General features: G+C 40.0%; 1 protein-coding gene across 1 annotated transcript; it reads right to left on the reverse strand.

Annotated features, from left to right (window-relative positions):
- Positions 1–3132: 3132 nt before the first annotated feature.
- On the reverse strand, positions 3133–4971 carry LOC122863538 (piggyBac transposable element-derived protein 4-like). The gene is made up of 2 exons (XM_044170116.1): positions 4833–4971; positions 3133–4701 (listed from the first exon to the last, which is right to left on the reverse strand). Exons 1-2 carry the CDS (start codon positions 4969–4971, stop codon positions 3161–3163), a joined length of 1680 nt encoding a protein of 559 aa, XP_044026051.1. The 3' UTR covers positions 3133–3160.
- Between the last annotated feature and the right edge of the window lie 15636 nt (positions 4972–20607).

Here is a 20607-nt window from a genome sequence, read left to right on the forward strand (position 1 = left end):
GGTGGAGTGCCAGTGGTCCCAACACTTAGAAGCAGTCTACATTTCAAATAATTAAATTTGCACCTCCAGGAAATGCATACTGATCCCGCTGAGAAATGTTTATTCAATTTTAAGTTAAGTCAATTTTCATTCACAATTTGTCTGGATGTAATAAATGTAGAGGAAAAAGTGTCAAAATATTGAAAGGAGCACATGCTAATGACAAACAAACACATTATGCCTTTTACGCTATTTCACCATAAACATGAGTGCCTGAAGACAAGATTAAAACAAGCACGGAGTCGCAGCTGGAAAATCAAACCACACTGTTATGACTGATCAGAGCTTCATTCGGCATAGGTGAGACAAAACGCCTGAGCTTTAAGATGAATTATTCACAATCAGTCCGGCGGTTATGAGTGGAAGGAGCAGCTGAGCGTTTGAAGGTGTCTCACAAGGAGCCATTCTCCAGCCCTGAGAGACGAGCAGAAAGTGTTTCTGATCTCTTGTTAAACTTCATTTGAGTCTTTCAGTGTATTCACTGGATGTAATTGTTCTGAGGAGTAACGGGATCACTTAGAAATGGAATACAATGGTAATTTAATATACCTGTGTGTGTGTGGGTGTGTGCGTGTGCGTGTGTGTATACAGGCTGCTTTGTATCTGGTTACATCTGTCAAAGTGCAGTTTCTCCAGGCTCTGTATTGATTGGTAGCTCCATCCTCTGGCCTCCAGTCCTCAGTCTTTACACCCTGATGTACAGGCTGTTTGTCAGTCAGCTCATTTTTTTATGTTTTTTTTATGTTTTTTTCAGGTTTGTCCAAAAGAAGTTTCTGTAGGCCCATTGTTACAAAAGGACTACTGTTACACGACAGAATGAGCAGAATGTACCATCAGTGACAGCAATATAGAGAAGATGATCTATGCATTAAAGCTTAAAATATTAGAAACGCATTTTATTATAAAGTAATAAACAACAATAAACATAACTGAACATTATAAGCTTCATAAAGGAAGAATATGCGGCAGGGCTGTTGTACTGAATCGCATTAGTTTGTATAGGTGTACCTAATAAAGTGGGTAGGGAGTGTATGTTTTCTGTAAATTTCTTATCTCTGTCTTCATCTGTTTTCACTATCTAGTCACCATTTAATATACTGTAATCTCTGAACTAACAAAAAAGAAAGCAAGTAAGCCTATTATCCAAAATGCTTAACTATTCCTTTATCAGGTTAACTTGCTTTCATTTAGATTATCATCAGTCATCATTTTATCATTAGTATATGTCTGTTAGGCACTGCCAATGCAACACATAGAAACATTAAAAGATATGGCTGATTAGAGATAAACAGAAGAGTTTGTAGAAGATAACTGAGAAAAAGCTGGCAAATAAAAAGCACAAAAAGTTGAGTGAGTGATCCTACTCGTTTGCTGTAAGTTTGAATCTTGGCGTTCTGAGGGGCATTTTTATTTCCAGATGCAAAGAATCACAATTTCTTTTATTCTCCATGCTGTTCTCCTGAATAGAAATATGTCGTAATCTCGGTAAGGATTTTAATTGTATCGACTTCTTAATGTTTTTTGCTCATAATATGTGTTAATGATAATGTGATGACAATAAATGGTGGGTTATCCCTATCCCACTACTGGTCGATTGTGTATGCACATGATGTATGACAAAATTAAAATAGATCAAACTAAATAAGTCTAAAATAAATAAACTAAAATCACTGTCATTTTCATGTTTGAAAATTAATGATAAATCTTACTATTAAGGAAGGAATCTCTGTCTGTCTTTCTTTCTGTATGTCTATCCTTCGATTTTCTCAACAATTGTTCATCCAATCAACTTCACACTTGGTGGGTGTATTGCTGAGAACCCAAAGGAGTGCAGTGTCGAATTTGGTGCAATTTGGCCAGATAGTGGCACAATAACAAGGGTTTTGGCACACTGTAAGTGTTGCACTGTAAGTCTCAGAAACAAAAGCTGCAAATATCCTTGCAGCAACCTAGCTACAGTTTAGAAACACACTTAGGATTAGGTAAGATATTTTACAAACCAAATAATCTTGTAATGCATTACAACCAATGGGTATTTTGGGCCTCAGTAGCCAAAACATCTGCCATCTTGGTTATTTGCATTTCCATTGTTGTGTGCTTAAGATAATATGAAATGCAAGTGGGGTAAATGGGGTTTATTTATCAGGCCAGTCTAACATTAGCGTTAACTGACTTAAGTGTAGATGTAAGAGAGAAGGAGAGCAAATATTCAAACTGCTAAAGACACACTACCTGGAAATGCTCTCTTGTGCCTGCCAGGTGCTTGCTAGGATTATACCAAATTATTGGTAACCCCTGTAGTCTGCTTAGTGGTCACAGGGCAGGGAAATTAATATTGGTGTCTAGGCTGATAGGGAGGGGTTGAGGATGAGTGAAAGACAAAAATCAGTAGCTGGAGCCAGAGGGTAGGTTCAATATGGTAAACTGTATCGAAAAATATTACAACCAAAGTCGGCATTATACCTCTCAATAAACAATATAATACCCTATTTAGCACACTCAATTAGTTTAACAGTTTTAGGCTTAAACATAAACCATATTCATACACAATATTTAAGTATTTAGAACATACTATATAAACCATATGACCATTTTTAAAACTTAGACCACTTCAGCTTCTTAACACTAGAAGTGCCAGAATTCCACAACTACTAGAATTGCCGTAAGCGGTCATTTTGACTGCTAGATACCAAACTCTATATTCTCTAGTGATAAATACCTAAATGGGAGATTAATGTATTTGATGTGTTAGGATATCTTTTAAAAAACCAAATAACACCAAAATGTACATTTAAAAAAGTTTAATTATACATTTATCAATATTCACATCATCGCATACAGTAAACCGTAATTATCGCATAAGCTAAATTCACACCAGTATTTTTCCGTATTTATTCAGCATAACTCAGAACAAGATAATAACAATTAAAAGGATCTATTTTATTCTGAAAAAGTTTGTTTTAACATTTATAACACATTTATAACACAGAAAATAATCGGAAAAGCTGGAAACGAGCAGATCTAACGTTCAAAAAACAGCCACGAACGACCTTTAGAACCATAAAAGGATTAGGCTACTAATTTTATATTAACTAATTACATCAATAGCATGCTTGGCTATTTAAGCTTCACAGTCAACGCAAGTGACCTCTGTTCTCCGTGCACAATTTCCACACACAGGTTTGCGGCATTTGCAGCAGGTGTCGTGTGTTTTATTTTGTTTGCAGCTTCTCCGAACCTGGCACTGCCTCCGTTTTGGTGTCTGCTGTGGTGGTTGCTTCTGCTGCTGACTGGGACCTTGTGCCAACTGCCATGCTGCCCCCTTTCCCTCCATGAACTCCGCTCTCAGCTCCTCTGCCAGTTGCTGCATGAACTTCCTCCGGGCTATCTTGCTGCTGGTGCACTCCTTGAAGAGGATGTGGGCATTGATTCCAGCCAGGTCGAGGATGTTATAGAAGACAGCCACTGGCCATCTACGCGTACCGCCTTTCACAGAGTACGCCCTTGCCATCTGATCCAAGACGTCCACGCTATATTTGGTGTTATTATAGTATGTTACCGACTCCGGCTTTGCCTTCGGCCCATCGGTAATGCCCACGCTTGTGTGCACGGAGCTCAGAATGCACACATTCTTCCTCGGCTTTCCCTGGTAGATGGTGAGCGTCGCATCTGCACATTTTAGCACCTTTGTGCTGAACAGCTGCGCTTGCTCTTTTGCGGAGGGGGGCAACTCACGCTTCGTTTTCCCCAGGGTGCCAACCAGGCTGGTCTTCTTGGCCTGTAAGGCGGTGGCCAGTTTGAGAGAAGTGAAGAAATTATCTGTAGTAATATTTCTTCCCTTCCCCAGGAATGGCTCCGCCAGTCTCAGCACCACACTCTCTCCCACGAGCTGACCTCTGCTCCGCGTCTCCTCTTTTCCCAGATATGGAGCCCCGTTCAGCATATATTTTGAGTTGACATCCGCAGCCAGCCAAAATTTTATTCCAAATTTATCAGGCTTATTTCCCATGTACTGGATAAATCTGCACCGGGCCTTGGTGGGGAACAGCTGCTCATCAATGGTTATGTTGGCACCGGGCTTGTAGCAGGCTATGCTGTTCTGAACAAACTTATTCCAAGTGGCCGATACCAGGGCAAATTTGTCATCCTGCAGACGCCCACGTCGGGTCTCTTTTTTGTCGAACCGCAGGAATTTCATTATCTCCCTGAAGCGATTTCTGGACATGGTTTCCTTGAAAAACGGGAAGCCCCATTTTTCCGACCAAAGACTGCCCAACTCCATGTTTTTTGCTCCCTGTGCTCCACGGATATATAGCAGCGCTATGAAGGCCTTCAGTTCAGCCACTGTCAGGTCCCATGAGCTGTCACCACGGTGCTGATGTGCCTCAGCCACAGTGCAGTCCCTGATGTGTTTCAGCATGCCATCATCAAACACACACAAGAAGGCAGCATCTCCGATGTTGCGCTTCGCGTGCGCTGTGGGGCCAGCAGCTTCAGTCAGGACATTTTGGCTCTGCCTTCTCCCTGGACGTTCAGTTGACTGAAGGACCGTCCACACCGTCCCATCCTTCCCCTTTTCCACAGCGGCCTCCGGCCGAGATGACTCCAAGGGCGGGCTGAGCACTCCAGTTGGCTCAAGAGCAGGTACTGGTTCGGGAAGGCCTAGGACATAATAATAATAATAATAATAATAGCATAATGATAAAAATAACTAGTGAATAGCCAAGGCTATAACTAGCGCAGGGCAGCACAAGACAGGACAGCGGTGCATAGCGGAGCGCAGGGCAGCTCACCTGGAACCTGAAAGTAGCCGCCTCTTTTTCCTCGGTATGGACTCTGAATCACTCTCTGATGAGGACGAAGTGTTTTCTTGCACAAAGAAAAGGTCGCTGTCACTTTCCACCTCCGATAGATCCCCTGCGTCAGAGTCATCGCTGTCCAAGTTCTGAAGCATGTCCAAGGCCATGGCAGTGGTCATCTTTGTCTTCATTCTTTCACTCATTTCAGACATTTTCTAAAGGCTCCTTATAAACTCCAACCTATGTAATTACTGAATTTCTTAAATTATTGTACTGATAGCCAATTTAGTCTAATAATTTGTATTTATAAGCAAATTAGCATATGCTAATAGCACTAGAGACCGCTAGCGATGTTTCTTTGACAATAGTTCCTATTTGTATAACAAAGCGCGCGAAAAATAGAACAATAGAATAGTGCGAAATTCAGTGCGGTCAAAATGACTGAAATAGGTAAAAATGATCATATTTTCTTTTTCTTTTGTGTAATTTATATGAAACCCATTGTAAATAAAAATACAGACACTTTTAGGAAAAGTCACGTACCAGCAGGATTGTATATTTTTATTCAACAAAGTTATTGCACATATAAATTTCAAAACGGTCAAAATGACCGTCGTGGCCGTTCTAGTGTTAATAAACAACTTTTCAATATCCTTAATTCCCTTGACAAAGCATGACAAAGTTCAGTTCCTGTTTGACATGTTCAAGTTTCCTCCGTTGTTAGTTTAGTGAGTAGCAGATCCATTCTTAGTTCTGCGATCAGTAATTGTGCTGGGTCAGTTTTAGTTCTGGGTGTACCAGGGTTCAATGCTAAGGTTTTTAAAATATGACAACAAATATGACAACAAACATTGTTGCATATCGAAAATGGTATGACAATCCCTCCATCTTCTCCCTAAAGATGGACTTGTTAACTGTGACTGAGTGATAAATTTTCATAAACTTTGTTTATACCTGCTGCCATTTTCTTGTGAGAAGGGATGGGTATCGTTAGGATTTTATTGATACTGCTATTCTTATTGATACTCTTATCGGTTCATTTTCATTACTAAAAAATAGCTTTTTAAAAACTATATTATTAAAGAAAAATTCAGAACAGGATTAGAATTTGATATTTTAAATATAACTAAATGTAGATTCTAGAGCAGCAACAGTAATGTTGACAAGAGCAAAGTCAATATATAGAGCAGATTAAACTATCGCTTTCTACATGACATGTGTATGCTTGTTGAACAGGTGTATTGATAAAGTATTGCTTGTTACTTGCGAAGGTTTTATTGCACTTACTTACAGTAATGAATGCAGTTGTTAACTCGAGTAATCTTCAACGTGGCCTGTTTGATCTGATGCCCACTGACTGCATTCGGTGTGTGGGTGTGTGTGTGGAGAAGCTCAGCCCAGCCTGACACAGACAGCAGGAGAGGCTGCAGTGAGCATGATATTACTAAGGTCTTTAATGTTTTATCCCCGGGGCACATTTAATAACGGTACCCATCTCTACTCACTAGTGCCCGATCAGTACTGTGCATGTGGAACTCTCAACAGAGATGAGAAGGAAGTGAGAGGGCTCACTCCATAGCTATTTCCATCATCAACTCGAGAAAAATACATGTGTTTAATTATTTTTTACCACTTGCTTAATTGGGCAACAGAGTTGCTAGATTTACTTGCCGACGTGCCAATTTACTTGCCCCAGGCAATCGGTAATCCTTATTGTTGAGCCCTATGCACCCAATAATAAAAGCAAAGGGAATGTGGGGCTTCAAAATGAGGAAGTGAAGGAAGAGATATTTTCCTCCTTAGGAATGAGGGATGATGATGTTCAACAGTGGCTCACCATCTCCTTCGTCAAGGAAACAATCCAGAATCTAAGGTCCAAGGCACTTCAGGGGATCTCAAAAACCTGTCAACAATTAGGGCTATTACTTTCAGTCCTGAAGTTCCAACTATCTATGGCCATGTTCCTGGAATGAAATTAGAAAATCAATATCATGTCTGTGTTCAGTACAGAGCTGGAGTTCCTAAAATAAAAATAAGGATAAAATTTTGGCATTGAAAATAAAACCTGAACTGAAAAAGGAAACATTGGCATTGAAACATTTGTATCAGAAAATGTTGTATTGGCAATGAAAAAAGTTCCACGGAAAAATAAAACACAGACATTAAAAGTTATTTCATTTATATATATTTTGAATTTCGTAGGCCTGAAGGTCACAGCAAGAATTTTTTTGAAGACTACTTTTACATTACCTCGCAATACCTTTCTTCTTCCATTCCTTCTGAGCCATATGTCTATTTGTAATGTAATGGGAGGTAGTGTGGAGATTCTCAAGTTAATGCATTTAGCATTGTTTATGGGCACATCACCTTATAAGATATCCATTACAAAGAAGTTAGCAGATAGAACATTATCAAACTTTTGGGTAGGAGCTATAGGCATGTAAGGACTATCAATTATTGTCCACGCGTATAGCAACAGGCCTTAGCTCTATGGTATAACCCCCAAACCTGCAAATTAAAGCAACACAAATTAAAGTAAAACATCACAAAAATTTGAAATTAAATGGCGTTCCAACAACCTGGAATAATCTCGTTTAGTCTGGCAAGATAGTCTTAAAACAAACAGGAAAGCCCTCCATAATGCCAGAGCAGCTTACTACTCATCAGAGAGTCACAGCTCTATTGAACCATGTATTCCTATAGCCCTCAGTAGTAACAACTTCATGAGCTTCTTTAATGATAAAATTTTAACTATTAGAGAAAAAATTCATCAAGTCCTGCCTTCAACCGGTGCCGACTTGTCTTCAAACACAGGAACCTTGGAAACAGCTTAAAGCTTAAAACATAAAGACCTGGATGACCTGCAATTTTCTGATGTTAAACTCAGACAAAACTGAAGTTATTGTACTTGGCCCCAGACACCTCTGAGACACATTATCTAAAGATATAGTTACTCTAGATGGCATTGCCCTGGCCTCCAGCACCACCGAAAGGAACCTCGGAGTTATCTTTGATCAGGATTTATCCTTCAACTCACACATGAAACAAACTTCAAGGACTACCTTTTTTCACCTATGTAACATTGCAAAAATCAGGTATTTCCTGTCTCAAAATGATGCTGAAAAATTAGTGCAAGCATTTGTTACTTCTAGGTTGGACTACTGCAATTCCTTATTATCAGGCTGCCCGAATAAGTACCAGAATGCTGTGGCACGTGTACTGACAAGAACTAGGAAAAGAGATCATATTTTTCCAATATTAGCTTCTCTGCACTGGCTCCCTGTAAAAATATCAAGCTCCTCTCCTGTGGAATCACATTCCAATGTGGGTTTGGGAGGTAGACACCATCTCCACATTTAAGAGTAGGCTTAAGACTTTCCTCTTTGATAAAGCTTATAGTTAGGCCTGGCTTGGGTGAGCCCTGAACCATCCCTTAGATATGCTGCCCATGATGCACCTCTTTCCTCTCTCCTTCTCTCCATCTGTATGCATTTTTATCCCGTTACTGCATGTTACTAACTCGACATCTTCTGTCTTCCGTAGTTCTGTGCTTTCTCATTTCTCACTCCTTCTGTCGCTTTCAGCAGGTATTTCTGCCTCCAGAGCTGCAGAGACTGGATCTGTCGTTGTGGGCCACCTGCTGCCCCCGTGATCCTGCTCGACAACTGCTACTACAGTTGTTGTTATTGGCTCTGTTACTAATACTGTCATTCCTATTATTATTAATTTATTAATATTACCACTACGATTACAATTCCACTATTTTAAAAAAATTCTAGGTGGTATTTGCATTGTGCCTCCCCCATCCCCACCCCCTGTCCCCCAAAACCTCTCTCTCTAAACCTCCCTCGCCCTCTCTCGCTCTCTCTTTTTCTATCTCAAAACCTAACACGGCAACAGGGGATGGCCACCCACCATTGAGTCTGCTTCTGTCCAAGATTTCTGCCTCTTAAAGGAAGTTTTTTTCTTGCCACTGTCGCTAAATGCTTGCTCAAGGTTGGGATTTGTTGGGTCTCTGTAAATAATATTATAAAGAGTACGGTCTAGACCTGCTCTATAGGAAAAGTGCAATGAGATAACTTCTGTTATGAATTGGCACAATATAAATAAAATTGAATTGAATTGAATTGAATCTGCAGCTCCTATCGGCTTTACGGAGCTTTATAGTAAGTTTCAGCTCATTGTGTCTGGCCCACAATATTACTGTTTTGGTTCACTCACACTGCTCTCATAGTGTAATTTATGGCCACAGCAGGCAACAAAAAAGCTCTAAAAACTCACTGTACACTACCTGCTCAGCACCAAACAGCAGACAGACACAGTTAGCAACAAGCAGGTGAACATAGTGAAGCATTTAGCATCTAAAGAGCCAGATATTTTTCTCAGGAGTTGGTGGAGACTAAAAACAAAGCTAAAAGAGAGTCAATATTGGACCTTCATCAGTTGGACAGAAACACAGACTCAAAATGAATACTAATGTTGCTCCATAACTGCTGAATGTGTAAATAAGGAACTGTTTGCTAATAAGTTCGCCATATCAACATAAAGGGTGATGAAATGTCAATGATGTGTTCACAATTTTTTTCTGCTGTCCCCAAGTGGCCAAGAAAATAACCAGTTATTGCAGGTTTAAAGTATCAAAAGTAAAAATATCCATTATCCATAAAATGTGAGTGTTATATTATTGGACTATTATTACTGATGCAGTGTGTAAGCAGCATTTTACTAGGAGGTCGAGGATGAGCTGATTTGAACTACTTTTAATACTGTTGGGTAGATTTATCTGTAACAATGCAAGGTGTTTTATCAGCTGAATATATGTATTTATGTAAAATCTTAACAAGCAAGGAAACCAGTAACCATAGCTGTTAAATAAATGTAAGGGGATTAAAAAGTTAAAAGTTTGCCTAAAGAATTTTGTGCAGTACAAGTGTAAAGTAGCATAAAATGGAAATACTCAAATAAATACAGGTACCTCGAAATTATACTCAAGTACAGTATTTGAGAAAATGTACTCTCCAACACTGATTATCACACAGCATTAGCATTCATTTGGAGTCATGTTTGTGGCCACCTGAACAATGTAAATCCACCTAATTGCTCTACTATGTTCACCAGCTGGTCGCTAACTTTGTCTGCTGTTTGGTACTGGGCAGGTAGTGTACAGTGTGTTTACACTACATTGAGATAAAAAGCTAAAGAAAGCTAAAAGAGGCTACAACACCCTGTAGGGATGAGGGAAACCGCAGCAGAGTTTTTATTTTCTGTGGGTTCATCACTACCAGTGACACCTTTCACATTACACATAGTCATCTGATTAATTGTAAAAATAATACATAATAATACATATTCTGTACATTCTACATGTTCTGAATTTCTGAAAACACCAACATTTGTGCACATTGGTGTGTTTCCTCACTTGTTTGTGAAACAGATGCCTATTTCCAGAGCAAATCATCTTTGATATCATTATACAGTATGGCACTCATTACACATGAAATGTTTTCAAAGAGTCTCTTGCACAGAGCAACTAATGTCTGTGTTGAGAGAGTTTCAGCTTGTTGTGCATCCTACGCATATATCCTACAGCAAAGCTGATTGTATCACAGATAAGCTGACTTTTTAAACTTTCTGGCAACTTGGCTTTAGATAGGGGAAATTTGCATTAATTAGATAGGCTCTTTGAGTAGCAAGAATATGCTGCAGGATGAATATATTAAAAGGAATTTTGAGACATGCTACAAATACTAAACAACATTGTTTTTCTCAACTTTAAATATTTATAAAGAAGGGTAGACATGGTGCTTGAGCTGTGGAGAGTCTTACCCATTGTGCAATGTTAATAAAATGGTTAGTTCAAATAAAATTACATATAAACAAATACTCCTTTTTAAAGTTTTACCCTTGTACATACCTGTTAGAACTTCATCACTCTCAGTGGAGTTCGCTCCCTGGTGGTTTAAAAGATATTAATTATGTATGTGCCTCCTGGCTCAAAGAGAACATACACTACAGTACCTCTTAGCTGCAAGTGGTCCAAAGATTCAGCCAGTGGAAGCACATAATTATACTTTTAGCAGGGAGAGACTAAACTGACTCGCTGGGCGCGCCTACCCAGTATGGGTAGTTGCAGGAAGACTCACCCCTACTCTGCCTCTGATTGGCCATACCGTTCCTGGGGCTGGTTAAAAATGAACAAATCGCCTACTGTGCATTGTTATAATAATTATTATTATTATTATGTGTCTGATAGATAAGTGTCTTGCCAAGACACTTGGTAGCCTCTTATAAATATGAAAATATGGGAATATGCTGAATAACAATAATAATAATAATGTAAAATATAGCACCAAATGACAAAATGGACTCAAAATTGCAAGGTACATCACCAAACAGTACCTAACGAAGTTTTATAACTAGATTCGGATACACACAAGTACTTAAGCACACCTCATCCATTCACTTCCCGTTTGACTAAGTTTTCACAGGACCTGTGACAGATGAGCTCAACAAACAAACCGTTTTCCTCAACCATGAGCTCCTTTTTAACCTGTCTGATAGTGACCCATTCGACGAAGACCAACTAATTCTCTCCCACCATCCAACCCCAGCTGCATTCAGCAATCCACATTCCCCGACACTTCCAGTTCTCATTCTCTGACAACTACAACATCGTCTGGCCTTCATCTCCCAGCAGCTCCAGGGGAAGTTCCCAGCTTTGGCGTTCGAGGGACACAGTCTCTTCCAGTCGCCTCTCCCCGACCCACTCGAGATGCGACAGGTGAAGCCACCATGACCCGCATTCATCCCGCCATCACGGCGACCGTCCTTCCACTCCAAACATATCCCAGTGGACAGTCGCTCGCCTGATGCAAGAGCTCAGCCAGTGAAACATTACTTTTTATCACCGAGCTTCCCAAGCACTTCCGGGTTCCCAGCGTTGCGTCCAGGGCAACGTCGATTACGTCACGGCGTGTCCCCAGGCATCACTAATAACCCATCCACATGCATCCCTCCATCCCAGCATCCTTTCTTCTTCTCTTGCTCCTACTTTTACCATCCCATCTTCTTCGGCCACCACAGCTCCTCCCACCTCGTTACCGGCTACTACAGCCGCACAGAACGCATCCACCACAGCGACCCTCAGTGATGCCTTTGGCCAAAACCCTTTATTTCCCCCTGCTTCTTCTTTTCCCCTTCCCCTCGATCCTTCTTGTCACACCTCCTCTCCATAGCCTCCTCAGTCCCATCACTCCACGACCACGTTACGCTGGACGAAGCTTGCAAGATCGAGCTAAAACTGTGGTATCAGTTCCTTTCATCCTGGAATGGCTTCTTTTATGATGACCACATCATAAAGCCAGAAGAAATCCAGCTCTTCACAGATACAGCCCCTTCCGTCAGCTTTTGCGGATACTACAGCGGCAGGTGGTTCTCAACCACATGGCCAGCCAAATTCTCTTCCCTCTCTCCTTCCTCTACAAAATGTACCCAGTCATCATAGCAGCCATCCTTTGGGGGCACACATGGTCCAAAAAGATCATTGCCGTCTACTCCAACAACAGCGCTGTCGTAGACATCATTAACAAAGGACGGTCCCATCTAGGCATCATGCAATTCATGCGAAGGCTCAGCCTGATTTTGGCCTGGGTGAATTGGTGCTGTCCCCTTCCTTGGAGATTATACTTACATAAAAATCTAGGTTCATTACAGTATCACATAACATTAGTTAACATTTTTAGTAAAAAGCAGGTGACAGCCAAACTAAGCCTGTGGACTGATTATTAAATACATTTCTGGTTGCAGCATTAGATAGTGTTAAGCACAAAACTAACTTTACTTTGATGTATATGCAGGTAACTTAAGCCACATTTCTAAAAGTTTGGAGAGAATACAATCATTCATTGATAAAACTTAAAACTTAATTTTATTAAATGTTAGTGTGTAATCTTAACAATAGATTACTGATTAATTTAGCTTTAGGTTGAGTTTTGCTCCAGCGTTTCACATTAACTTACTTCCAGTAGCTGCAACAAGTGGGAACAAAAACGTGAGCTGCCCTGCCCTTGTTTTCATCCTGGTGTTATAGTCAGCCTCTAGGTCCCCTCTGATCCCTGTGTGCTCCATATGTTTTCCCCTCCTTGTGTTTCCTGGCTGTCCCCTGTTCGTTCCTGTGTATGGTGTGTGTGTGTGTGTTCGTTCTGGTCTGGCTTCCTGATCCCCTGCCTGCTGCTGATCACCGGCACACCTGTCATCAATCACCTCATCAGTTTCCACTGCATATCTACCAGGCTCTCCCACACTACCAGCGCCAGATCATTGCCGTACTCATGTACAACACCACGTAACGGCTCCTACTTCGAACGCAGCTAAGTAACTAGTTTGTTTCGCTGTCTTGACTGTCATTAATTTGACTCTGTCTTTGCCATCTCAGTTACTATCCGCCGGTGATCTCAGCCACAGTCTATCCTCTGCCAGATTGGTCTCTGCACCCAGCTCCACGCTACACGAGCTAGCTGCCATACCAGACCTGCCGACCTCACCCCCGGAGCCTGCCGCCAATTGGATCCACAGCCTGGACGGCTCAGCCCAGATCCACCACGCCTGCCAGATCAGAACCTGTCATGTTCAGTCTCCCTCCAGCACGTCGCCTCTCCTTCCTCGATACGGACCGGTCGAGTCTCTGGAAGAAACAGTGAAACGCGATGATGAACTACGTCGGACTTCTGCACAGATAAAGTTCAACATCTAAAATAAATCTGTTGCTATTATACCAGTTCAGTAATCATTAATACACCTGGACTCAGGAAGAGACAGAAGACCCCTGTCTGAACATCTCAAACTACGTAAAGGTTCATAAGGGATTAAAAAGTCTAAAACATAATCTGGAGCCAGGCCTTAAGAGTAATCAATAAGATCTTAAAATCAATCCTAAAACAAAAAGGGAGCCACAGTAAAGAGGCTAAAACAGGTGTGATGTGATCATACCTCTTAGTCTTGGTTAAAAGCCTAACAGCTGAGTTTTTTGATTAAGACAAGTGAACAGGCTGTTGCAATAATCAAGATGTGAGGAGATAAAAGCATGTACAATAGTTTCTGCATCACTAAGATTTAAAATAGATCGTATTTTTGCAATATTTCTGAGGTGATAAAAACATGATTGGGAAAACTTAGCAATGTATGTTTTGAGCAACATTTGACTATCAAAAAGGACACCTAGATTTCTTGCAACAGGTTTGATATGCTGTGACAGGTAGCCAGTAGATGGCAGTAATTGTTTAATGATATGTTGGGGCCCAATAACAAGGATTTCAGTTTTATTTGAGTTGAGCTGAAGAAAATGTATCCAGTTTTTTTTTATTTTTTTTTATGTCAGACAGGCAGTCCTGCAGAGAACTCAGCATATTGAGGTCAGTGGGCCTCACAGGAAGGTACAACTGTGTGTCATCTGCATAACAATGAAAAGAAATATGTCTACGGATGACATCACCCAAGGGGAGCATATATAAGGAGAACAGTATTGGTCCCAGAAATTAACCTTGAGGCACACCATAATTGATATGGGAAAACAACGACATGAAATTATTAATGGCAACACAGAATTTCCTATTGGAAAAATAAGATGAGAACCAGTTTAGTGCAGTGCCAGATATGCCCACCCAGTGCCTCAGTCTATCTAGAAGAATGCCATGATCAATAGTGTCAAAAGCAAAACTTATGTCCAGCAGCACAAGAATTAAACATATGCCTGCGTCGGTATTCATTAAAAGGTCATTAGTGACTTTGAGAAGGGCCGTTTCGGTGTTGTGGTACTGACGAAAACCAGATTGGAAATTTTCAGAGGTACTATTATCTTCCATAAAGGAGTAATAACGCTTTCATAGCCACAAAGTGGACCTGAAGACCTGATTTCTTCCATCTGCGTTCTGCTCTTCTGCATTTCCTTTTATAGCTTCGAGTACTGTTATTTAACCATGGCATGTTCTAGTCTTTGAGTTTGATCTATTTTCAGATGAGCTATGATATCTAAGGTTGAAGAACACAGGTAGTTTAAAGAATCAACAAAATTGTTGGTGTTGGAGGACTCAGGAAATACATTGCCAGGAGAATTGAACAGTGTATAAGCAACCTATTTTGTTGTTTAGGTATGAGGACTTGTTGGAGACCGGGGCCCTTTTCTTTAGCTAGGCCTGAATGGAAGCTTGCAGGCAAGCACCAGGTGGATGGGCTCGCCAGGTCAGGCTCAGCCTGAATAAAATTATGGGATAATAATGATATAAGTGAGATGATAATGACAGCTATTATCATTGTATAGCAGGAGCTTAACCAAAATAGCTTGTGAGACTTAACTGTATCTATACTACATCTCCTCTGTAGGTCAGGATATAGGAATCATGGTGACGTTTCATTATGACAGGATCGTTATATTATGTTTATTTGGATCATCAGTAAGTGCTTGCATTGGGGCGCAACATTTGATATATTGCTGCTGAAGCAGTGTATAATGTCCATTACCAGATTTTATGACAAAGCATTTTTCCCAAAGCCAACATCAGCAAATAAAAGCATCTGCAATGTATTTTAACATGCTTTCCTTGCAAATGTCAATTTCAGTTTCCTCAGGCATGTCATGCAGTGTTATTACTGGGAATTAAATCTAGGCAGCTTTGATTATTCTATTGCCAAATGTCATTTAAAAAAATTGCTTCCCATTTGTGATATAATTCTTTTAATTAAATATGCCATAATAAACAGCCATAATTTTAAAGCAGACTTTTCAAACATTTTAACACAGAATATGTCAAAGGCACATTAACATCACACTGCTACTGTGAATAGGAGCTGCTTTTCTGAGCTTTTGATAAGTCAGTGAGGTCACACCACAAAAACAATCCACCTGAGACAGACAGCTGTGTCATCGCTGGCAGGCTTCCTTCTGCACCGTGGAACAAACAGCAGCATATGAAAAGAAAAGCCTCACTTCAATTATGCATGTGTTCAAATGAGGGGCTTGCAGTGTTGGCTCCTTTGCTTGCATATGCATAGATGGCAAACTGGATCTCTACTCCAAAGATCTTTTCTGGTAAAATTTTTCTTTCATGTCACGTCAAGCTAAATGTAAAGATGGAAAATCATCCACACACTAGGCTGTTTGGTTCAGTATGGTTAGATGTGAAAATGGCATGAAGAATAGAGATTCTGGTGAAACAATGAGGCCACCAGTTTGAATCCTGTCCTGGCCCTTAAAACTAAAGGCAGGAAAAACTGAGTAACACTTTTAACTTCAACACCTGCTCTCTTGAGCAGCCAGTGATAAACAAATAAGATGTATCTATCTCTTCAACCTAAAGTTCTGGAAGTTTTTGACCTTTTATGGAAATGTTCCATTTTGACTCCATTCGTACAGTATATGTCATAACAGTTACAGTTATGACTTACATGTAAGTATATACCTAGGGCCCACGTGTGTAATTGCCGTGGGGGATTGGGAGTTCATGTCCCACCAATATTTGTACTTGACAAACATGTCACCGGATCCCTCCAAAAGCTGAAAGAAAGCGCAATATTATGTGTTAAACCAAGTCTAAAATGTACTGTTCACTGAACTCCTCACTGCTTCGTGTTGATGTTCATGTAAACCAGCAACAGTGAACATCTGTCAGCAGCTCAGGAGTGCGTGTCATGTTTTTGGTCTGTACTGTATCCTCATGCACATATTAAATATAAACCAGTGCATTACTGCTCTTGATTGACACATCTAAACAGGTGTTTGTCAGTGTAACAGGCTGGACAGTGGTCCAAGTTTCACTCAGATACTCAGTCTCTCACTTTTTAAAACTAGCACTGTAGATGATTTGTTACACGACCATAAACTGTGTCACTGTGAATTGACCACGTTATCATTGTGTTGTTGATCAAAACACACTTGCAGCTTGCGGGTGGCAATTCTGAAACTTGTTTGTGCACAGGGGTATGCATTGTCTCTGGCACATGGTCCTTATCATTCAGTGAATTGTGTGTGTTCTGTGTTTTACTTTTACTGACCAACATCCAACATGTTGCTGCCGGTCAAAGAGTTAATACTGAAAATACAGAGAAATACTAAGTGTTTGATCATTTTTACAAAACAGTCTGGTATACAGACTATAAAAATAGGTGTTACGGACAGAGAGTCGGGAGTCACCGATATGAGACAAGATAGTGTTTCATTGCAACAACAGCAGAGCAGACACAGATGGCAGGCAATGGGAAGTAATGACGATGAAGAAAACCAGATACTGTCCTTTGTCTTACTGATCTGTCATTGATGGTGAAGAGCTGGTAGGGAGACACACACTGGAGAGGGAACACACTGGCACAGACAGGAGTGGAGTACACGCTGGAGGGGAAGTTCGAAGAAGATGGAACACAATGTAGCGGTAACAAGTCGAGGTAGGGTTGTCGAGAGTAGTCCTTTCTGTCATGAACGAGACCGGACAACTGACTGGGGTGAGTGGTGCTCTTTTATGTAGTGATTTGGTGCTGATGGGGAGCAGGTGCGTGTAATTAATATTCCGGCGAGGGATCTTGTGGAGGTTGATTGATGGGGGAACCCGGCAAGTCTGTAACAATAGGAGTCTGACTAACCTGTGAAGCAATATACTGTATATTGCTATGGAGCTGGTAGCTCCTTCAAACTTGCTATATTTTTGTTTTAAATTATTTTTTTACGGCTTTATTGCTGAAACATTGAATGATGTCTAATTTGATTTGATTTAAAGGGCTAAGCCAAAATTGTTCAAATCGACTGGATCAGGAGATTTTGACTATGGAAACAGCTGCGCATGTAGATGCTGTGACCTGTAGGCTAGCTCCTTCAAACGCCGCTACATTTTTGTTTTTATCTGTTATCTTATTTTTTTCCTAGCTTTATTGCTGAAACACATATTACCTATTCATTGGCAAAGGAAGGGTTTCGATAAAAGAGCAGCAGACCTTGAGACAATTCACCCAGCCAGATCAACCAGATAAGACACCACGGCGGGTGCTGCGTGATCGCCCTGGGAGAAGAGGAAGAGATGGGATAGGAGCCTAGCTGACCCACTTTGGACTTAAGGCTGCTCCTGGCTAATGTCTGGTCTGGATGACATGGGACTCAGGCTGGCCATGCAAAAGGAAATCTGAGACTGTTGTGCTCACATCTTTGCAGAGACCTGCTCCACCAACATCCTGGTTCAAGCACTCAATGGGTGGACTGTGTTTCAAGCTAAAGGAGCTCAAGATAGCGGGATGAGGGGAGGCGGACTCTGTGTTTGCATCACTGGTGCTTGGTGCCAACCCGTTCTCATTCCCAGGTCATCAAATACAAACAGATGCACAAGGTACCCCTGAGTCCACAATTCCCTAAGTAAGCTACGCATAGCAGCATCCATAGCAACCACTATAGCAACGATATGAGACCTGAGAGAATCTTCATAATAACTAACAAAACTAAGGATTATATGCATTCACTGAATGAAGATTATGAACTGATTATTATCAGTTCTCTAATGGGACTTGATGCTCACAGCGTCTTATAGCGCCGCCTTGTACCTAGTGTGTATAATATATATATTGGCCCGAGCCCCAACATGGGGAGGAACTTTGTTTTTATCTGCAATTTTGCAATTTTATGGTATTTGCATTGTAAAAAATATTACTGTTGGCTGAATAAATAGCTTGACAGACTTTATTTTATCTAAAACAATACTAGAGCCTCTCACCCTCTGAAAGGTGTACATGGTTCAGTCCACTATGACAGGAGGGTAGACAAATATTGTTTGTCTCCAGATATGATAATAGTTCTACGGAGCTCCCTAAACCACGCAAGATTTTTTTTGAGGACTACTTTTGCATTCCCTCGTAATATGTTTTGCGTTCCCTCTAAATATTTTACGTTCCCTCAGAAAAAAAATGTTTGCATTCTTTTACAATACTTTTGCATTACCTCAAAACATGTTTCTTCTTCCATTCCTTCTGAGCCATATCTATTTGGAATGAAAGGTACTGTGGAGATTCTCAAGGACACCTCACCTTATGTGATGTCCATTGCAAAGAAGTTATCAGAAAATTATCAAACCTCTGGGTAGGATCTGTATGTATAAGGAACATCAATTATTGTTCCACACTTATAGCAACAGGCCTTCTACCAAAACCTGTTTCAGTATTGAAGGTTACTTTAATTTGTAAAGAACAGAGGACCCTGTGCAAAAACACAAAAAGCTTTCCAACTTGCATTGGTCTGCATTCCTGATGTATCTCTGTAAGTGGTTCACTGTTGTCTGCTCTTTCTGTGAAAGAACCACAGACTCTGTCTTCCCTGTCTTTCACTAATTACATAACCACGCATGCCTATTGAACAGTAGTACTATATCAGCATACTTAATGCCCAGTTCAAAGTAAAATTCAGTGAGCTTATATACTGGGGTGTTGAGCTGGGAGCAGCTGAGCGGAAATAGACGTATGGAAGAAGAAAAGTATTGCGAATTAATGCTAAAGTATTGTGAGGTAACGCAAAATTATTGTGAGGGAATGCAAAAGTAGTCCTCAAAAAATTCTCGACGTGAGCTTTAGGGGGCTCTGTATAGTTCTGATGCTGAAGATTGTAGGTGAACTTTGAAGCAATTGTGTCATTATAAAAAAGTAAAATCAGGCTAACAAAAGAGAAAAGAAAGACAGTAGTGGTAAGACTTTCAATGAAGCCCATGTCTATAATGCATTTTGATGCATTATAAACATACTTCTAATGCAGTATACTGTTCTTTTAGCAATTTCTAATTATAGTTATAAGCACTCAAAATATCCATAATGCTTTATAACAATAAACATAACACATTATAAACCATTTTATAATGACCTACAAGGTCAAGTATCATAATACTTGCTGGTCACTCACTGACATTTTTTGGCAAGGATCATAGTGTATTATAATTCTCATATTAATTTTATAATGCTTATTACAACTATGTTTTTTGGGAAAACATTACATTGGTGAAATGTAAATGTCCATCATTTAGTTGTTCATCATCAAAAAGTTGTGTCAAATTGGAGTACTAATTTTTGTTATGACCAGTGGTAGACGAAGTATTCAGATTGTTTAATTAAGTAAAAGTACTACATTGTAGAAAATACTCTGTTACAAGTAAAAATACTGCATCAAAAATGTTGCTGAAATTAAAGTATGTAAGTATAATCAGGAAAATTTACTGAAAGTATTAAAAGTAAAAGTACTCAATGCAGAGAGAAAAATGTAACTGTTATGCTATTATATTATATCATTAGATTATTATTAATCATGCATTAATGTAAAAGCAGAATTTTACTGTTGTAGTTGGTTGAGGTGGAGCTCATTTTGCACTGTTTTGTATTGGACGGCAACTAATGATTATTTTCATCTACTGATTAGTTCCTCCATTAATGGATTGATTGTTTGGTTTGTAAAAATTCTGAAATACTGAGAAATTACATCACAATTACCCAGAGCCCAAAGTGACACCTTCACAATGCTTGTTTTGTCCAACCAACAGTCCAAACCTCAAAATTATTAATACTACATTAAAATTATTAATAGGAAAAGCAGCAAATCTTTTGTGAAGCTGGAACCATGAATGTTTTTACATAAGTCATTATAAAAAGCTTTATAATGTGTTATGATTATTGTTAGAAAGCATTTTGAACATTTATGGGTGCTTATAACTACAATTATGCATTTCTATATGCACAGTATAACGCATTATAAGTATGTATTAAT

Source organism: Siniperca chuatsi, linkage group LG16 (assembly GCF_020085105.1).
Source record: "Siniperca chuatsi isolate FFG_IHB_CAS linkage group LG16, ASM2008510v1, whole genome shotgun sequence".
Classification (NCBI taxonomy): Eukaryota; Metazoa; Chordata; class Actinopteri; order Centrarchiformes; family Sinipercidae; genus Siniperca; species Siniperca chuatsi.